Source organism: Culex quinquefasciatus, chromosome 2 (assembly GCF_015732765.1).
Source record: "Culex quinquefasciatus strain JHB chromosome 2, VPISU_Cqui_1.0_pri_paternal, whole genome shotgun sequence".
Classification (NCBI taxonomy): domain Eukaryota; kingdom Metazoa; phylum Arthropoda; class Insecta; order Diptera; family Culicidae; genus Culex; species Culex quinquefasciatus.
The window spans coordinates 193,517,460-193,536,341 of record NC_051862.1 but is presented as its reverse complement, the minus strand read 5'-3'; the positions used below and the strand labels follow the sequence as shown (position 1 = coordinate 193,536,341).

Here is an 18,882-nt window from a genome sequence, read left to right as displayed (position 1 = left end):
ATTTTGATTCCAAATTTAATATAAACATTTTTTTGTTTCTCAAAATTGTTTATTTAAGCTTTTTATCATTTGTTAAAAATAACTTATTTATGTTTCAGGAATAAATTAATTTTTTTTAACTCATTTGTTTGTTTGATTTTGTTTATATTAAGAATTTTTTTATTAGGTCCTATAAGCTACTGTATTTTATATATTTATAAGAACTATTAAAAAAAGTCTTGATATAAATAATTTTTTTTTCATTTATTTCAGTATTTTTTTTTTGTAATTTTTTGGTCTTTCAAGTATGGGAACTTTCCTTAAAGATGTATGAGAATAATTCCTTTTTTGAACAAAGTTTAAAAAAAGTTGAATTCATTCGTCTTTCAACTGTTGGTTTTTTCGAGGTTTTGTCCACATTCAAACTTTAACCTATTCAACATTTTGTCTTTAGACCTATTATATTACAATCATTTTGTTATTTCTGCGGTTTTGTTGAGACTTCTCAACTAAAAAATACAGACTCGATTATCGGAAGTTTTGATCATCCAAAGTTCAAATAATCATGCACAATTTTTTTCTTAATTTTATCATCAAATTCGAACTCTTCGACCCAATTTTAGTCAAATTTTGATTTGATTGCCTTAAAAATTACTAAATGCATTTTTTTAAATATTTATTCTACGTCCACAAACAAAAACAGAACATCGATAACCGAATCTGGACTGTACTGGATGTTCATGTTTTTTTCTTCAATATCGTACGTTGACCTGAAAGATCTAAGCAGCATGTTATTCTGTCGAGCACTTAATGTTGGCATACTAGACCTTTTTCATTCAATTATTGCTCATCAAAAAATCGGGTAAATCGGAAAAAAAATGCTCAGAGATTAACAAGCAAGTTACCATCAATTTCAAACAATTTCAACGCTTCAAACCCACCGCGAAACTCATTTCGCCGAACCGCTGGCAAAAGTTTTGAATATCGATAAGGTCCTTGGCGCCGGAGATTTGCTGTCATCGATTCCCCCAGTCAGTTATGATGGCTGACGGCACCGGGTACGGAGCTTCATCGCTCCTCTCTCTCTCTCTGGAACATAAAGACGAACCTCATGGTTTGTTGAAATCGATACATTCCTGGTGCTGCCGCTAGATTCCCTCAGTTTCACGGTGCTTAATCACGCGGGAAAGTTGACTTTGTTGCACGGAAAATTATTAAATTGAGCTGGCAAATTTTTTTTTTAGATATGTTTTGTTGTAAACCTTAAAATTTATTTTACTGAAATTTCCTGATTTTAGTACAAATTTCCCTTCGTGCACATAACTCACACGGTCTCGCCCGTTAATGCGAACTTAATGAAGATTGAGCAAATAATCATCCAATTTGTCGGCTCAATAGTTTGTTGATGTGCTTACGGCAGTCTCCTCGTAGGTTCACCTTCTTGCCCCTAGGCTGTAGACATCAGGGTTTCACCTGTTCAAGAGTTGGGCAAACACCTGCCAGCCCTTCTCGGTAAAACGGGTTTCGTGTTTCGTGCGTAAACAAATTTCGGTCACCGGTAATCCATTTTGCACGCCCATCACCGAGAGACCGCAGCCCAGAGTCCTCGGAGTGCATCATGACGTGGGCTCGTTCGTTTTCCTTTTTGGAACAGTTTTCGACGAATCCACTGCGACCGCAGGTCTCTCTAATACAATTCATCAATTTAGAGGGTGACTAAACTCACTTTCCAATTCGACGAAATTTGGACTGAATTTAACGACAGTGAGCAATCACCAAAATGGAGAAATATCAACGAATACATCAGACGGTCGACATTGAAGAGGACCGACACGAGGGCGTATTTGTGCAGGACGACTAGACGATGACTAAAAAGTTTCACTGTCACGTTGATGTAGGTTTCGTCGCTAAAAGTTCTACGAAATTGGGATTTACCAATCGAGTTACTGGCATGGAAAGTTTTAACAGTTTCTTGAGAAATTGTTCAAGCTTATGTTGAAAGAGACGTTGAGTTTACGAGGATAAATCTCTTTTGTTTACTTAAGAAAAATCATACTTTTGAAATTTTTTAAGATTTGAAAAGATGATAGAAAAAAAAAACAATTTAAAAAATGCACAATCTAATGTATGGTATATTTAATAGAAACAGTTTGAAAAAGTATTTAAACTTACAGATTGTAATGTACATCCGCCATGTTGGGGCGGTAGCTGAGGGCAGCCTTGAGGGCCTCCTTGGCCTCCTGGTGGCGACCCTGCGCGCTAAGGACACTTCCTAGGTTTCCGAGTGCTGCAAAGGAAAAACGGAAAAAAGAAACTCGTTGAGTGAGGACGTCATCAGGTACTCCATCACATTACATTAGCATCTATATTGGGCCTCTTCTCAGCGGTACTACAGAACAAGAGAGGAACGGAAAACCATGGCGCGTAACTAAGTGAGAGGTGTTTATAACTTGGCAATTAGCGAAATTATCACTCATAAAATTGCTCGCTATCATTACGAGGGGCGAAGGGAAGTGGGAGTTGAGGAAGGAGGGGGTTTCACTTGACGACATCGTAATTATTGTTATCGCTTGGTGAAGCGTGACGACACATACTTTTAGCAAGTCCTGCTGGTGAGCAGGGTTGTGAAACTCACTTTCACTTGAGGATGAGAATATTTTTTCTACAATTAATGTCAGTTTTTATTCCTCATTCCTCATTCCTCATTCCTCATTCCTCATTCCTCATTCCTCATTCCTCATTCCTCATTCCTCATTCCTCATTCCTCATTCCTAATTCGTCATTCCTCATTCCTCATTCCTCATTCCTCATTCCTCATTCCTCATTCCTCATTCCTCTTTCCTCATTCCTCATTCCTCATTTCTTATTCCTCATTCCTCATTCCTCATTCCTCATTCCTCATTTCTTATTCCTCATTCCTCATTCCTCATTCCTCATTCCTCATTCCTCATTTCTCATTTCTCATTTCTCATTTCTCATTTCTCATTTCTCATTTCTCATTCCTCATTCCTCATTTCTCATTCCTCTTTTTTTATTGTTTTTTATTCCAGATTGTTCTTTGTTCATTCCTCATTCTTAATTTTTTATTATTTCTGATTCCAAATTATTCTTTGCTCATTCCTCATTCCATGTTTCTTATCCCATATTCCTCCATATGTCTCAGTCCTCATTTTCATCCCACATTTATCATTGCTCTTATGTGGCACGTTATTTATTTTAATTTTTGTTCTGATTTTTGAAAATGTACTTCCCTCTTAAGAGTCTTGAAATTTTATAAAAAATTAACATAAATTTTTAGTAAAACCAAGAACTCAATATATTTTTTTATAAATCTTTGAGGTTCTGAAAAGAGAAATTAACCTTAATTTATGACTTCTTATTTTTTTAAGAACAAATGACAAATCTTTAGCACCTTTTCAAAACGTCCTATGCGCCATGGGTTTCTTACGCTAGTTGGACCTTTTAAAAAAGTAAACGAGAAATGATAAATGAGACAGATAAGACATATTAGACAAAGAGACAAACGAAATAAACGAGACAAATGAGAGAAATGAGGCAAATTAGACAATTCAGACAAATGAGACAAATGAGACAAATGAGACAAAACAGACAAACTAGACAAATGAGACAAACGATATAAACAAGACAAATGAGATAAATGAGGCAAATTAGACAAATGAGACAAATAAGACAAATTAGACAAATTAGACAAATTAGACAAATTAGACAAATTAGACAAATTAGACAAATTAGACAAATTAGACAAATTAGACAAATTAGACAAATTAGACAAATTAGACAAATTAGACAAATTAGACAAATTAGACAAATTACACAAATTAGACAAATTAGACAATTTAGACAAATTAGACAAATTAGACAAATTAGACAAATTAGACAAATTAGACAAATTAGACAAATTACACAAATTAGACAAATTAGACCAATGAGATTAGTTAGAAAAATGAGACAAATGAATCGAATGTAATGAATGAGACAAAAGAGACAGATGAGATAAATGAGACAAATTGGGGATAGGGGAAAAAAAATATGAAAAAAGTAAATATTTTCAACAATGATTTTTCCACCACTGTCTCGCACAAAACTGATGAGGTGACACTTCTTCACAGCTTGAAGTTGAAAGCTCGTGAAAAGTTTGCTCAACAACGCCGCCGTTGAAGGATCGCTTTCTGCGGTAAGTGCTCGAGTGAGGTGAGGTGCTGCTGATGGCCAAGTTGCAAAAAGAGGTGACTCCCTAGAAGACTCATTACCATTAACTTGGTCGCGCTCATTAATATTCCTCACGATCGAAAGCGTCAGTCAAAGGGGGATGACAACAGCTGATGAGTCATGATTTTTTCATGATGGAAGATGGAATTAATTTGCAAACTTCTTTGAAGCGATTTTTTTCGCCGAGATTTCTTCATTCCTCCAATTACTAGAAATCACCTACTCTGTCAAAGTTTGTGCCCAATTAATGGGCAAATATTTTCACCAATTATCGAGCGCAACCCTTTCTTTAACATTTTTCCAGCAAATTTTCACACCTAAAAAATGAGGTGGGTTAGAAAAAATCTCATCAATTTTCGGCGCCGCCAAAATGTCACTGAAACGACCCAATTTCGTCATCTTCGTCGGCGTCGTCATTTTAATTTGTCTCCCCCACTCCGAGGAAGGGGTCCTTTCTTTACTCTATTTACACGTGGTCCCTAATTAACATTTTTTCCGTACCTTCCCCGAAGCGAATCGGCACGGTTATGAAATATACGGCACGCTTAAACATTTTCAAGGGGTGAAAATATGTCGGAAATTTAGGTTTCGTGCTAAAAAAGAGGTTGAAAAGATTTTCTTCCTGAAAAAGGTCTGGCTGGGATTAAACTTATAATCAATTTCCTGAAGAAAGGTAGTAACCCTTACTCAGGAAGAGGAAGGGTGGGCCCACCTGAAGTGCTTCACCTTAAGAAGACGAGGGTGAAGCTCTCTTTTTGGCTGGGAAGATTTCCGAAAGAAGGGAATGTTGACAAAAGTTTGAACGGTCATAAGTCAACATCTTGCCTCTCTCACTGGAAAACGATGTGCGGAAATGAGGAAAGTTTTGGGTGCCTTGGACAACAGGAAGCAATAAAAGGAAGATGGATTTGCTCGGAAATGGAAGTTTCGACATTCAGGTGATTTGAGGAGTTGTACTTGGACAGATTTGATTTATTGTTTGCTGTGGGGCGATATCTTGTTTAATCTTTTTACTGATCTTTGGAAAAGTACTTTCTGTTAAGAGCTTTACAATTTTGTTAAAAATACATTAATAAGTTTATAATTTTACTGAAAACTGAAAATTATCGTGATAAATAAAAAGGTTGAAGCTCTATGTCTTCAATAAGTTGCTAAATATCCTCATCCCAAATTCGTATGCGATCCTCAACGTAGTCATCCCATCCCAACTGGCCACCTCCACCGAACCGACTACTGGCACATGCAACAGTTCCACGTGGTCGTTCTGCGAAGCTGACGTCAGCCAGTCAGCTATCCAACAGGCAGCAGCAGCAGCACCTGCCCGGGAGGTAGAAAATCAATTAACGGAGTGACATTTGCAAGGTTCACCCCGGTTTGTGGTAGCTACACCAGTCGCTTCTCTGATCTGCTCGTCTGCACATCCCACGTGGTCCGGAACATCACGGTTGAAATCAACGCAGACAGCGACGTGGCTGAAACGTTGAGTCACCTCATCAAAGAGCAGCGAACGGATTTCGAAGCCACCGCCGCCGTCTGATCTGGATTTTGGGAGTGGGAAATTTAGGCCTTTGATTCATCGGAGGTGAAATGTGATGTGGAGTTGGAGTCGGAGTCGGAGTCGGAGCCGGAATTGGTGGAGATCTGAAGAAGGAGGTCTTCGGAAGCCGGAGTCGGATTCCTTTTTTCATAAAAGGAGGACAGCTACAAATTACAAATTTTCAATCAAAATGATGTGGAAACAAAAATAACTAGGCCATCCTCAAATTTGCCTAACAGATTTCAACAACAACTTATCGATTCAACGATCATCCAGGCGCCCTCGAGAGTGCAAATAACTCTCAAACAATTGCTTCCTAATTGGCCGTGAATCGGAGAAGGGAGGTCAACTCGAAGCACCCTCAATGCTGGCAACACTGATTTATTGCATTTTGGCCTCCAGAAAAATTTATACGAATCCTCGACTGGAATTTAAATTTTGCTAACCATCAGTGCTAATTTATGCACCCCACTTTCCCCTCTCTACCCATCCAGGTTAAAAGCTACAGTCGGCCATCTTTCCGGCTTCAGCGAATAAACAATGGGTCGAAAATTGGAACCTTCCCCCGTCCGATTCCGTGGGCCGATGATGGATCCCGTCCCGAGGTGATCCCCAGCAAATCTGTTTACACTAAATATTATTTATTTTATACTTGGACGCGCACTCTGCCAGCACGTGCTAGGAAAAGAAAATTCCGCCAGTGTTGCCAGCATGTCCCTCAGGGAAGAGAAACGTGCCTGACAGCCGCAAAAAAGGCGCTTCTCAATCTAAAGACAAAACGGAGCTCATTTGAATTGCTAATCAGGCGCGTTTTCCACCCCCTCCCCCGAACAGACTCTGCGAAGACATTTCGTCGTGCTGGTGTTATCTTGTCGCAATTGTAGCTTCTATCAGGTTGTGCTTTTTTGCCTCAACCTGCAATTGCGACAGTTGGACAAAAGAGTTTTAGTCAGCACCATTTTGACACTCGGGCATTCAAGTCAAACGAAGTTTTTCGAAACGTCAAATAAGCAACATGCGACAAGATAGCACCATCACATCGATTTGCGGAATCCTTCATGGAAGAGCTTTTCTTTTAACAGGGGTATGAAGCGGCCCCCGAAAATTAATAAATTGACGTGCGGATCAAACCGGAGCGACGAAAATGATTGACAAGTGACGCGGGGCTCAACGATTTAGTCACGTGGGTTTGGAACACAGGGATGAACATGTTTCCCGTGAGTGACAGCACTGCTTTGGCTGCTGCTTCGAAAGTCACCGGCGCGAAGTTTCTATTTCGAGAGCAACAAAATTTTTGGATGTACGCTTTACTGGTAATTCAATTACCGACACATCAATCTGGTGTCAGAAAAGAAGATGGTTTTGTTTGAACAGAGGGGTAAATTGAAACTACTTGCAGATTGTTTGTTACATTCAAAGCTATGATTTCATAAACCCTTTTCCATAACCCTTAGTCAAAAAAAAAAAAAAATGTTTTCTCATTTTCAAATCAACTCTAACACTTTTTTTTCCTAAAGCGTTAGAAGGCTTGAGCCTTTCAAATTGTAAGGTTGTTTTAAATATTTTGAAAATATTTTTATTCATGAGATTTGAAAATTTCAAGAAAGTCTAATTTTTCATATAGTCTGTATCTGATTTTCTGATCTATTTGGTTTTTTGGGCAATTTTGTAGGTTATGATCAGGGCTTAAATCCCAAAATAAATGTTATGTAATTTTCGATTTATTTTAAATGTTAAAGGAGACTGATAAAAGCATATTTTGTGCTTGGATTATGTTGGTTCAAAATTGGGAAATTGAGAAATCCATTTTTGAAAAAAATATAGTTTTGGAAAAATAACAAGGAAAATATTGTCAAACTAAATTTCAAAGATCATTTCAAGATGCATTATCAGGCATGTTAAAATGAAATTACCAGAGAAATGTTCAGTTTTTTTTTTGCTTTGTTGTAAAACTTTGTAGGGGAAAGGCACCCCCTATTTTCAAAAAGCTGAGTAAATTTCCAAGAAAAAAAATTAAGCTGAAAATGAGCTTTTCTCTGTGTCATTTGATTAGTCCTCATTGTTCAACTAGCAAAGTCTCGGAAACTTTTGGTTTGACTTTCAATGTTAAAAAATAAAACCTTTGTAAAATTTTGTGTTCTTTTCAATAAAAAACAAATAAGAACCATAAAAATATAGCTCCAAATTTGAAAATTTCTAAAATAAAAGATATGAGCTCAAACAAAAAGTTACTCAAAATCTCAAAAAATCGAAATTGTTTTTATTGAAGAGAGCTACAAATTTCACAAAGATTGCTTTTTTAACAGTGAAAATCGAACTAATGTTTCCGAAATAACACATGATGAAAAAAATAGGGCTGGATGCCTCTGAGATGAATCTATATTTAACATTTTTTTTTACTTTTTCAGCTATTTGTGAATATTTTTCAAAAAATCACATCTCTTGTATCAGATTTTGCATCATCCTAAACTATTTTGAGAAATTATCTTTCAGTGGTATCAGATGCCAATAAATTTTGTTTTTCATTATTATAACATTGCCGAGGAGACCAAATCGATCCGAAAATTTCTTCTCAAGATACAGATTTATTAACATTCACATTTCATTTTACATGACAATCATTACATAAAATGGCTTCTTTAGATAAAAGAAAAGTTCCATCCAAATAGACAAAAAAATGCCAAATTAAGAGAATAACGATGCACGATATCGAATCCATTAAAAAATTTACTTTACATAATAAAATTAAATAAAACAAATTATTCACAGTTTTCGAGGATTTTGTTATAATTGGCAACACTATCAAATTTATTTTGACAAAATAACATTTTTTCTTGTTATCCTAAAACAAAAGAAAAAAGTACTTTTTTCTTAGAAGTCCTCAGCAATGCTTTCTACTTTTGTCGGAGAAATTTAATTGATCAGAAAATCCGTATTCATGATAAAAGCTTTTTTTGTGGACATCTGACTAAATTATGTGAAGACTTGTATGGACATGTAAAATTTATTAAAGTCTTAATACACAAAAATTCAATTTTTAAAAATATCTTTTTCCTAAAAGAACACTCAGTTAGCAAAATTCAAAAATATAAATATGCAGCCTCCTTGCGGAGGCTCATGAAATAATTTTAGCAGAAAGGTCCTCCAAATCTTTCTCAATTTTTGCCATCTTAAGATGATGTTTTTGTTTGGAGGATTCTGAAACGAAAAACGAAGTTGACTCTATAGCTGTCGGCCACCATTGCTAGTACCAACCACTAGTGTCTTCTTGATTTTTTCCAAGTCTCACCCAAACAACTCACCATTTTCTAACATCGATATCTCAGTAATTTATGGTCTGATTTACACTGTTAAAATATAAAACATTCGTGAAAAATTCCGATCTCTTCGAAAAAAATATTTTCAAAATTTTTGAATCAAGACTTACATTTCAAATGGGCCAAACATTCAATGTTACGCCCTTTTAAGATTTAAGTCTTGGTTTAAACACTTTGAAAATATTTTTTTCGAATAGATCGGAAATAAATTTTATCATTGAAAATCGGACCATTAGTTGCTGAGATATCGACGTTAGAAAATGGTGGGTTGTTTAGGTGAGACTTGTAAAACATAAATTTTCAAGGGTCGTATCAACAAAGTTCAAAAAAGCAAAATATAGAGAATTTTCTCAGCTCTTAAGAAATATTTTTTTCAGAAGTGAGCAAACATGTGCACTTATTTAAAAAAATGAAAACTGCGACTATTCTCAAAAAGTTACATATAAATGGCCTTAACTTGAAGACCGTGTACTTTATCAAAATTTCACTAGAGTACTTTTTGATTGCAAATTTGATTTTACATCGAAAATTGAAGTTGAAAAACCTGGAAATTTCTGAAAAGTTGGAATTTTATGTCCTCTAAAACATATCAAAAAATAAAAAAAATAAAAATACTGTTTTTTTGCAAATCACTAGAACTTGTTAAGTAAAAAATCACCAATTTTTCATGTATCATTTTTTTCAGTGTAGTCCATATCCATACCTATAACTTTGCCGAAGACACCAAATCGATCAAAAAATTACATCAAAAGATACAGATTTTTGAATTTTCATACAACGGTTTTGTATGGACAGCAGCCAAATTTGTATGGAAAATTATATGGACAAACTAATGATGCAAAATGTCTTCTTTGGGCATACCGAAGGCACCAAAAAAGTTTCAGTCGGATTAATAAATATAAAAAAATCGAATGACCGAAATCTGAGAGAATTGCTCATATACCAAATTAGACAAAGCTAGTTGACCTATACGCTTATGATGTTGACATAAATTACAAATGTGTCAAACATGCTCAAAAAGTACCATAACTGATAAAGTGATTTTTTTAATTGGATTTTGAACTTCTATCAACTGTTTGTCAAGTTCTTAGAGCCTTTTATTGACTCTGACAAATTCTTATACATTAATATGGACTTAAATTTAATCTTCTATTCCCTAATTAGACGAAACTCTAGTGAACTCTTAACACCCTTATATAATTTTACTTCTAAAGAGTTTATGAATACTTCAATTCACACTTTCATTGTCTTAAGGGTTACTCTTGGACAGTTAGACCAAATCTTATGGTGTGATTCCTAACTCATTTTTATTGGTTCTTGTGAACTTTCAATTTAACTCTTACTGGTACACTTAGACAATTTGATTGTCAAAAAGCTTGTTATAATCTGTTCTTGGAGTTTAACGATTACGTTTACTACAAAAGCCCTCAACGCCATGGGCTCCATTGGTTTATTGAGGCGCTTTGCTTATTTATTGGACATCAAAAAGTTTGCACCATTCTAGCGTCCATCAACCGCACTTGCCCTAGTTAGAACTGTGTTCCAGTTGCAGTACCCAGACTCAGTTCCCGTTTCACTACGGCCAGTAGTCAGGCAGTAAAAGTCACAATCCAGAATTGATAGTGTATCTTTAAGGCACCTCCCCCCCCCTCTCTCCACCCTATTTTTAGCTTTCCAAAAACCGCCCATCCAGTTGGAGAGCGAAAGACAGTTCCGAAAACTCAAGCTCAAGCGAATTACGCTTCGAAGCTTCACTTAATGGCGCAATATAAATCAGCACATTAAACATATGCCCACTTTCGGAAGTTTTCGACTTTATGACCTTGTTCGGTTCCCAGGAACCGACCTCCCCCCTCCGAAATCGTCTCTATTACGACATGAGTTGATTCGCCGGATTGCATACACACTTCGAAGAAAGCGCATAACTGGGCCAGCGAGGGCGTGAACGTCGATAAGTGGAGCTGCTTTTACGAGCGCTCTCGAGAATTTTCCCTTACACGCCGGAAGTCGAAGGCGGCAAAGATTCATGTTTCGGGCGCACCGTTTTTAAGCGTTGACTGCCAGTAAAATTAGCTTCGCTAAAGTGGTGGAAGTGGACCTTGCCGGTATTTTTTTTTTTTCGAGGTGCATGGTGCCTCCTGAAGAGAGCAGCAATGCAGCCCCATGTACAGTTCGGGGTTGTAGTAGATTCCGGGTTCCTGAGGTCATAAAAAATATCGAAACAATTTACGAGCGCAAAATTGGACGGTCGACGGGGACGTTCGTTATCTGGCCGTATAAATCATCGTTCATTTTGTCCGGTTTGCCCAAGTTTTTCTGCCGACCCAAGCCGAAATTTGGTCAATGGTCCGGCTTCGAACTGCAGTCCAAGGGGTTGGTTGTTGTGCTTGAGTCAGGTCCCGGGAACGTTTTTCAGCACAACAGCCTGATTTAGTGCAATGATTGTCGATATTGAGGGTGGTTTTGGGAGTGGTTCTTCAAGTTAGATTCGCAACTTGCTTGAAATGGTTGAATCAAAAAATTACAAAATCATTGGAAAGCAATTCCCAACCCGAGTTTATGTTGACCAAAATAATTGTCCGAAAATAGCCTCGACAGCTTCAATTCCAAAGCGTTATTCATTACGTTTGACGAGGGTCGAGCATATTTTTGAAGAAAAAGACTTCCCGCAAAATTCCCAACTTCTGAGCACGGCAACGCATGCGGAGGCATGCGGAAATTAATGGGTATTACATGTTCCGAATGGCAACACTGCTGGGCCAAGGCGACGACTTCAAGGACATCCGGCTGGCCAGCAGCAGGACACCTTACGGAACACACACAAAAATAGCCGGTAAAAAGGATCATGTCTCATGGATTCGTTTCCTAATGAAAATGTCTGTCATGCTGGGTGGGCCCAGCATTCCGTACGCATACACAAGAGGCCACCTTCATCAACGGAAAACTGCCCGGTTGCCGGCTTGATAAAGACGCCAGGCAGGGTGACAGTGGCAGGGATGCCAGTTTTTTTTTATTTTTCCAAAACAAAATTTTATTATTTTTTTATTTTTAATCACAAACAGCTTCGCTGCAGGATAAAACTTTCTTCATGTACTCTTTGAGAATTTGGAAGGGTTTGGAACTACAATGCTTGAAGAGTTTTTGCAAACCTTCTGAAACTTTTTGATATTTGGGATATCACTGTTTCAGCGACTCTGACTTTGGCTTTTTCAAATTTGATGACTCCAACTCGAACGTTGGATACTTAAAAAGTGCCAACTCCATTGACTCCGCAGCCCTGGAAGATTTGAGCTAGCTTTGAGAGAAAGTTTGAACTGGTTGAGGGAGCTCAACCGGTCCAGCAGTAATTGACGAAAATGAGTTTTTCCCATCCCTGTCTGCGCACTGTACGCGTGTGCTCGTGTATGCATCATAAGAATCTGGGACCGGTTCGGAAATAGGCCTAATGGGAAAGTGGGATTAGGTTTCACTCTCTCCTGGTTACGTAATAAATATTTCAGCAAACGTGAATAGTTTCGGTAAATAGGAACACAACGTGCTCATACGTCCGGAGACAGGTCCGGACTCAAGTGGTCCCAAGATAGAAAGGGGGGGGGGGAGTGCGGTGACCGGCTGGGATTTGATGGACACAGTGGAGAGCAAATTGAGCCCCGGGCTTACGTAATCGAGTTTGGGATGAAAGAGCAGCAGCTGCCGCTGGAAGGAATTCAAATGGCACTCCGGTGTTGAAGGGGGACAGGTTTATTGGAACTGGGGTATTGCATGATGAAATTTTCGAACTTATTAAGAGCTTCGTCTTGATTCTGAAGGATAAGAACCTTCATGAAACCGCAGAAGTTTTCTTAAGTCTGTCTACAAGAATCTAAGTTTTCATAAAAGTCCATAAGAGTCCAAGAGTTCTGATGAAATCATGGATTATGTAAGGTTGTAACCAGACATGCATCGGCACTATGAGCTCTTTTTAACGGCACTCAGCTTGTTATAGATGGCATTTTCGTTTAAAGCAATGTTATGCTTGTTGCTAGGTAAAAATCTCTTGATTTTGGCTTGAATAATGTGTAGAAAACATTGGTTCATTGGAAAACCCGATTTTAGCTATATGTTCATGTAAATGTTCTCTTAAGCTCTCAAGAAGAACTTCTTAAAAGCTCTTTGAGTGCAATTAAGAGTTCTTAACCTATATCTCGGTTGGGTTTCAAAATAATCTCTCAGGGTCTTCGGGAGCCTAAAAGACAAGCGTAATTAGCGTATTCTAATCACTGGCACAACATGCTGGGTATCTTCTACGTGAAATGCCAAACAAGTTTTTCTAAAAGAGGAGTTAGAGCGGATGCATGTCTGGTTGTAACAATTGTTTAACGTACAAAAAGTCGAAGAGCCTCTAAGGAAACATAACAGCCATACGAATAGGTAATATAACACTTTATATCAGATTGGTCTACTAAATGGAATCGATCAGTAGTGCGGTGCCTGTGTGGACGCGCAGTCCTGTTTTTTCGTGCTATTTTCCGTCTCTTTTGTGTCGCTGTTCGAGTGCATGGGGTGATTGGATATCTTCTTCTTCTGTTTTCATTTATTTTTTGTTCCCGATGAATTTTATTTTTGTTCTCTTTACATAGTTTTCGATAGAAACGATCCGATTTTTGTTTTTTGAGACAAGCAAGTCGTATTGCTGGATAAAGTCCTTTCCATATCATCGAGGATCTGAAGGCACGTCGACAGATATGTTTTAAGGCTTATGATATAAAATAATTTTAATGAATGAAGCCCTTCCTACATCACCGTTGATCGGAAGGCACGCCGACGGAGAATCCTGGAGAATCGCGGTCGAATTAATACTATATTTAAATCCCTAGATAGGTATCTTTCCGCAGCCGGCTGCCTAAGATTTTTAAAATTTCAACCGATAAACAAATTGCTCATGGTCGCATCACCTACCACAGTGAATCCTGACCTCATACCCATCTTACTAACCCCTCAAAACTCATGTGATACTTTGTCGGAGACGCAGTCGAATTGGCGGTCCCATCACTCAAGTATCGGCTAACATTCCCATCCACTTCCCCGTGTCTTACCACTGGTCGTGGCCGGCGTCGGTATTGATCAGCACGATAGGGACCTTTGAAAATTGCGAAGGGGTGATGATTGGTTCCTACTTTTCATCTGTGGTCCACGGAGCAATGTTTGGGGGTCCTGGTCAATAACGAAGTAGCAGCTACGGGTAGACACCAATGCTATGCTATGCTATGCTATGATTGGTCTACTAAATGGAATCGTCTGATAAAAAGCATGAGCATGAGAGATCACCCATGGTTGCCCCGCCGTTGCTGAACAGAACCGTAATATCCTTTCAGCACTACTGATCATAGGCTTCCACGATCTATTGGTGTTTCCCTTATCAACAGCATGTATGAATGCACCGCAAAGATAAAACACCATGATTGCTAAAACTAGATCAGTTGCGAATAGGTAACAGTCATTGGCCACCAACGGCGCCCGCCATGTCAGTTTGTAGATCTCGATTTTAAGGGACGGGAATATTAGTTAGCGCAGGTTGCTACTAGGGCAGCTGATTTACTCTGTGCTTACACCCCACGAGCGCCAGGAACCTGAAAACTTGTTAGTAGGATAGGGTGTTTGGTCAGGATTCATCATAGAAGATGATGATGCGACCCAAAATCATAGTGTTTGTTGAAAGGTATTATGTTTTATTCTCAAGGCAAGCAATCGGATGCTGCGGATGAGACATTTCCCGTTTATCGGCTGTTAACTTTTAATTGAAATGGTTTAATCTTAGACAACCGGCTGTGGAAAGATAGAACCAAAATTATTTGTAATTAAATGATGAAGGATTTAACAGTCTGACTTTTAATTGAGATGTTTTACGAGTTTTACATTATTCATGTTTAGTGGGGTACTGATTAACGAAGCGAACGACGAGTTCGGTCTACTAAATGGAATCGTCTGATAAAAAGATGAAAAAATCTCTCTAACTTTTTTTTAACAAAAAGTTATTTCCACAAAAAAATAAAAAAATTACTCAAAATTAAGACTTACATTTCAAAAAGCCTTGGTAATGATTTTTTTGTCATTTTAAAATGCTAGTCTTGAATAAAGTCTTACATTTTTTTTCAAGAAGAATCGAAAATTTCACGCTGACCTCAAACTCCCGGGAAATAGAAAAAAAATCAACTGTCGATTTCCGGAAAAATTAAAATCATGAGAATCGTAACCCTGTAGCAGTACCTAACCAACCAGAGTTCCAATATACAATGTTCCCTAGACAATTCCATTAGAAATTTTCTAAACATTAAGTTAACAATATTTGAAGAAGTGGACGTTCATAGACACATTTTTTTAATGGCTGTGTTTTGACACGTCGCACATTATAAAAAAAAAATCTTCAAAGTACTTTCAATTGCAGATTTAATTTTACAAAAAAAAACTGAAGATAAAAAATATTTCAATTGAACTTATTTCAACCAAATCATAGCTCGGTGGCAGAATGCAAGTCATTTCTTCGACTTCGTCTTTACTTTATGGCTAAAAAATTGAGAGCTTTTGTCCCCTAAAACATATCGGAAATTTAAAAAAATAGAATATGTTTATAATATTTAGAATATTAGTATGATTTTTTTAAGTTAAAGTTTAAAAAATTCTCACATTTTTCTATATTATTTTTGCCGAAGATACCAAATCGATCCGAATTTATTTCAAAAATATACAATTTCCAGGAAACCTGCAGGATCCAGCTCAAAAGTACTCCGATTTGGCTTAAATTATGAATAGGAATTCCTTTGTCAAAATATCCAAAATCCGTATTTTATGTTTGGAGATCAGGATGGTCCCTTCGTAAAAAGGGTGTTCCAAAAAATAGCATTTTCAACGATTCTCGCAAAAACTTCATTTAAAAAAAAACAATACGGAACGGCTGAACCAATTTAAGCTCGACACTTTTTAAAGCAAAAGTTGTTAGTTAGGCTTTTATTGAAAAAAAAAAAAAAACCCTAAACATTTTAGAAACACTTGCAGGTCAAATGAAAAAGAGATGTGCTGCTTTGGAGGCAAGAGGTTTCCAGTATCAAGGATTACTGACAAGTCCGAATGGTATTACCAGGATTACTGGCAACATGTCACGAATTATTTTGATTTCCCAGAAATATTTGGAATCACCAGAAACCACGCAGAATTGCTCAAAATTTATTTTAAAAAAACCCTGGAATTATTGAGAAAAGTCTTTTGGATTGGATCGACTGACAGCTGTCAAACGCACAAAACCACGTGCTTGGAAATAGTGCGTCCATTGCGGAAATTCTAATCTAATCTAATCTAATCTAATCTAACCCTAGCGCAGCCAGTCTTTCGAGGGCATCCTGGAAAATGCCTTAGGTTGATTAACGCCTAGCATCCTCTTGTCATTATTAACAATTGCAGTGCCCCAATGCAATAAATTGCTTTGAAACATCACAAACGTTAAAGCGGCCAGGCCAACTGCGTAAAGTTCACCGCAAAGATGATTCGTTGAATTGGATTGAGTTTGAACACGAATGTTCAGACAGCAATACAGTTCTGAATCTACAGGGGAGGAAGAAACGTGGGGATCCCCCGCTCACGTTCCTATTTGAAAAAGCAATGAATCGTTGGGAGCACCATGCTAAGAAGTTTTGGTGCTCCGGGACCCTCAGGGATGGGACATTGTATTTCCACAAATGCCCTGGACACTATTTGCCATGGTTATAGCGCCACAACTCGCTCACTGTTGGAGAAATATTTAAATTAGATCAATAAGAATAAACATTTTTAAGATGAGGGGATAGCTATGAGTTAGGGTGACTTAAATTTAAATTATCATTTTACAGGGGAATCAAAGGAAAAGAAAATAATATGTCGATTGGGGTTGTTGCCTAGCGAGATCAAAACAAAATTTTAAGAACTCACCTCGTTAAAGCACTAGTGCTGGGCGCACTCACACATGCCCTGAAAAAGAAACGAGCCTACCTCAAATTTGGTGTTCCCTTGGTTAACCTCACCAGCTGGTGCCCGTGTGCGGCACATACTCCGTGTGCTCCTATCATGCCTTCGGACTCTCGCAGCACCACGAACACGATGACAGCTGATCAGCTCCGGTGTTGTCTGTGTATGTGCAGTGCTCAATCGAGCGCCATCCGGTGCAAAGAGAGCGCCTCCCCTGCTCTCACATTCAATGCTGGCTTTGGTGTACGAGGCGGCTCACGGCTCACCCCTTTCTCTTCAATTTGATCAACACGCTTGGCTTGGCATCTCACCTATCAACCAATACAGCAGCAGTCAACTAATCGGCAAACCACTACACACAAGCGTGCTTGGTCGATTCTTCTTTCACACACCAATGTAAATAAAGATCACTTGCTCTCAACTGAGCCTTTTGACAACGACATCAATATACACACACTGTCAACGCTAATGTAAACACATTTAAACTCCTCGCCCCGGCAGCATCTGTTTGCCACCGCCGCAGACACAAACACACGTGCAACCCCTTAGGCTTAGGCTGAAATCGAGCGCCAATCGACAACATAACGGGATAGTCCCAATAAAAAAACATTTTTCGCTTATTTTCACAAAATTACAAAACCCATCACACTTCCCGAATAATCACTGCTGCCATTCTTAACGGATTCTTTTCTTTTTCACTGTGGTCGAACGCACGATTTTTCTTCTTCACACTACACACCAATACTGTCTCAATAACACTGTACATATACCCAACGAAAGGCAAAGCCCGACTCCAACGCTATGCCACCATCTTGTCGCGGGGAAAAGTGAATTTTATTTCAATGAAAACACACAAATTCGATTCAAATTAGGCAAAACTTCATCAGCTACACATTCCCGTTGTTCGCGCGAATCGATTGAACCACTTTTCATGGATTAATTTTACTTTTTACACAGGAATAAACGAATTTTGAAATCGCGCAACGAGAAAGACGACCGAACCACGCAACCAGTGTTGCCTCTCCCTCGTGCGTCCATTGCGGAAATTCCCGGCACAAAATTCCCGTGATTTTTCAAAAACCGTGATTTCCTGAACCAATTTTACGGGAATCTTCAGGAATTAAACAAAAATCTGAAAAAAATATTTATTTAAAAGATTCGCAAAATGCTTAGCGTCAATTGTCAATTTTCTAATAACAGTTGACTCTCTGGTTGTCAATATCCAAGGGACCGTCGAGGAAGAGAATCATCAGTTTACAGAAGGATGCAAAATGAAGACTCAATTGAAAATATTTTTTTCTTGATTCCCAGCTATGGGAGAGAATCATGGCAACGTCCATCAAACAAAAACAAACTAATGTCAAACACCCTTCAAGGCTTCGCTTTGCCAAGAAAATTGTCTATGCAAGCCATGAGAAAGTGAAATTATTGACAACCGGAAGAGATTTTTTAAGCAAACAGAATTCAAGGGACCGTCGAGGAAGAGATCCTTCAAGCAAGGGAAAATATCGAGGAATGAAGATAATTGAAGTATGCAGATTGAAGGGACTGAAGAATTCATCGATAGATGGAGAATTATTGATATCGAGAAGATCGACAGCCAGAGAGTCGACTGTGATTTTATTTTTTTTAACGACTGTATAATATACATTCAGTAAAAACCAGTACAGTAAAAATATCGTAAAAATAAATAGAAAATAGCTTAATAGGCGATTTTTTATAAAAATATTTATGAGGGTTTCATTTATACGATTGATTTTGGTTAAAACATGAACAGAACAATACGATTTGTACTCCGATTTCTAAATTTATTGCTCTCTAATCTTCTCTACTTATTCAGACTGT

General features: G+C 37.9%; 1 protein-coding gene across 2 annotated transcripts in view; it reads right to left on the bottom strand.

The window, feature by feature from the left end:
* LOC6045669 (protein O-mannosyl-transferase TMTC2) overlaps positions 1-18,882 on the bottom strand; it is a 503,026-nt gene that overhangs the window by 160,650 nt on the left and 323,494 nt on the right. For both annotated transcript variants that reach the window (XM_038252440.1, XM_038252441.1), the window contains exon 6: positions 2,152-2,266. In XM_038252440.1, coding sequence (XP_038108368.1) covers positions 2,152-2,266 — 115 coding nt within the window. The remainder of the gene's footprint in view (positions 1-2,151; positions 2,267-18,882) is intronic.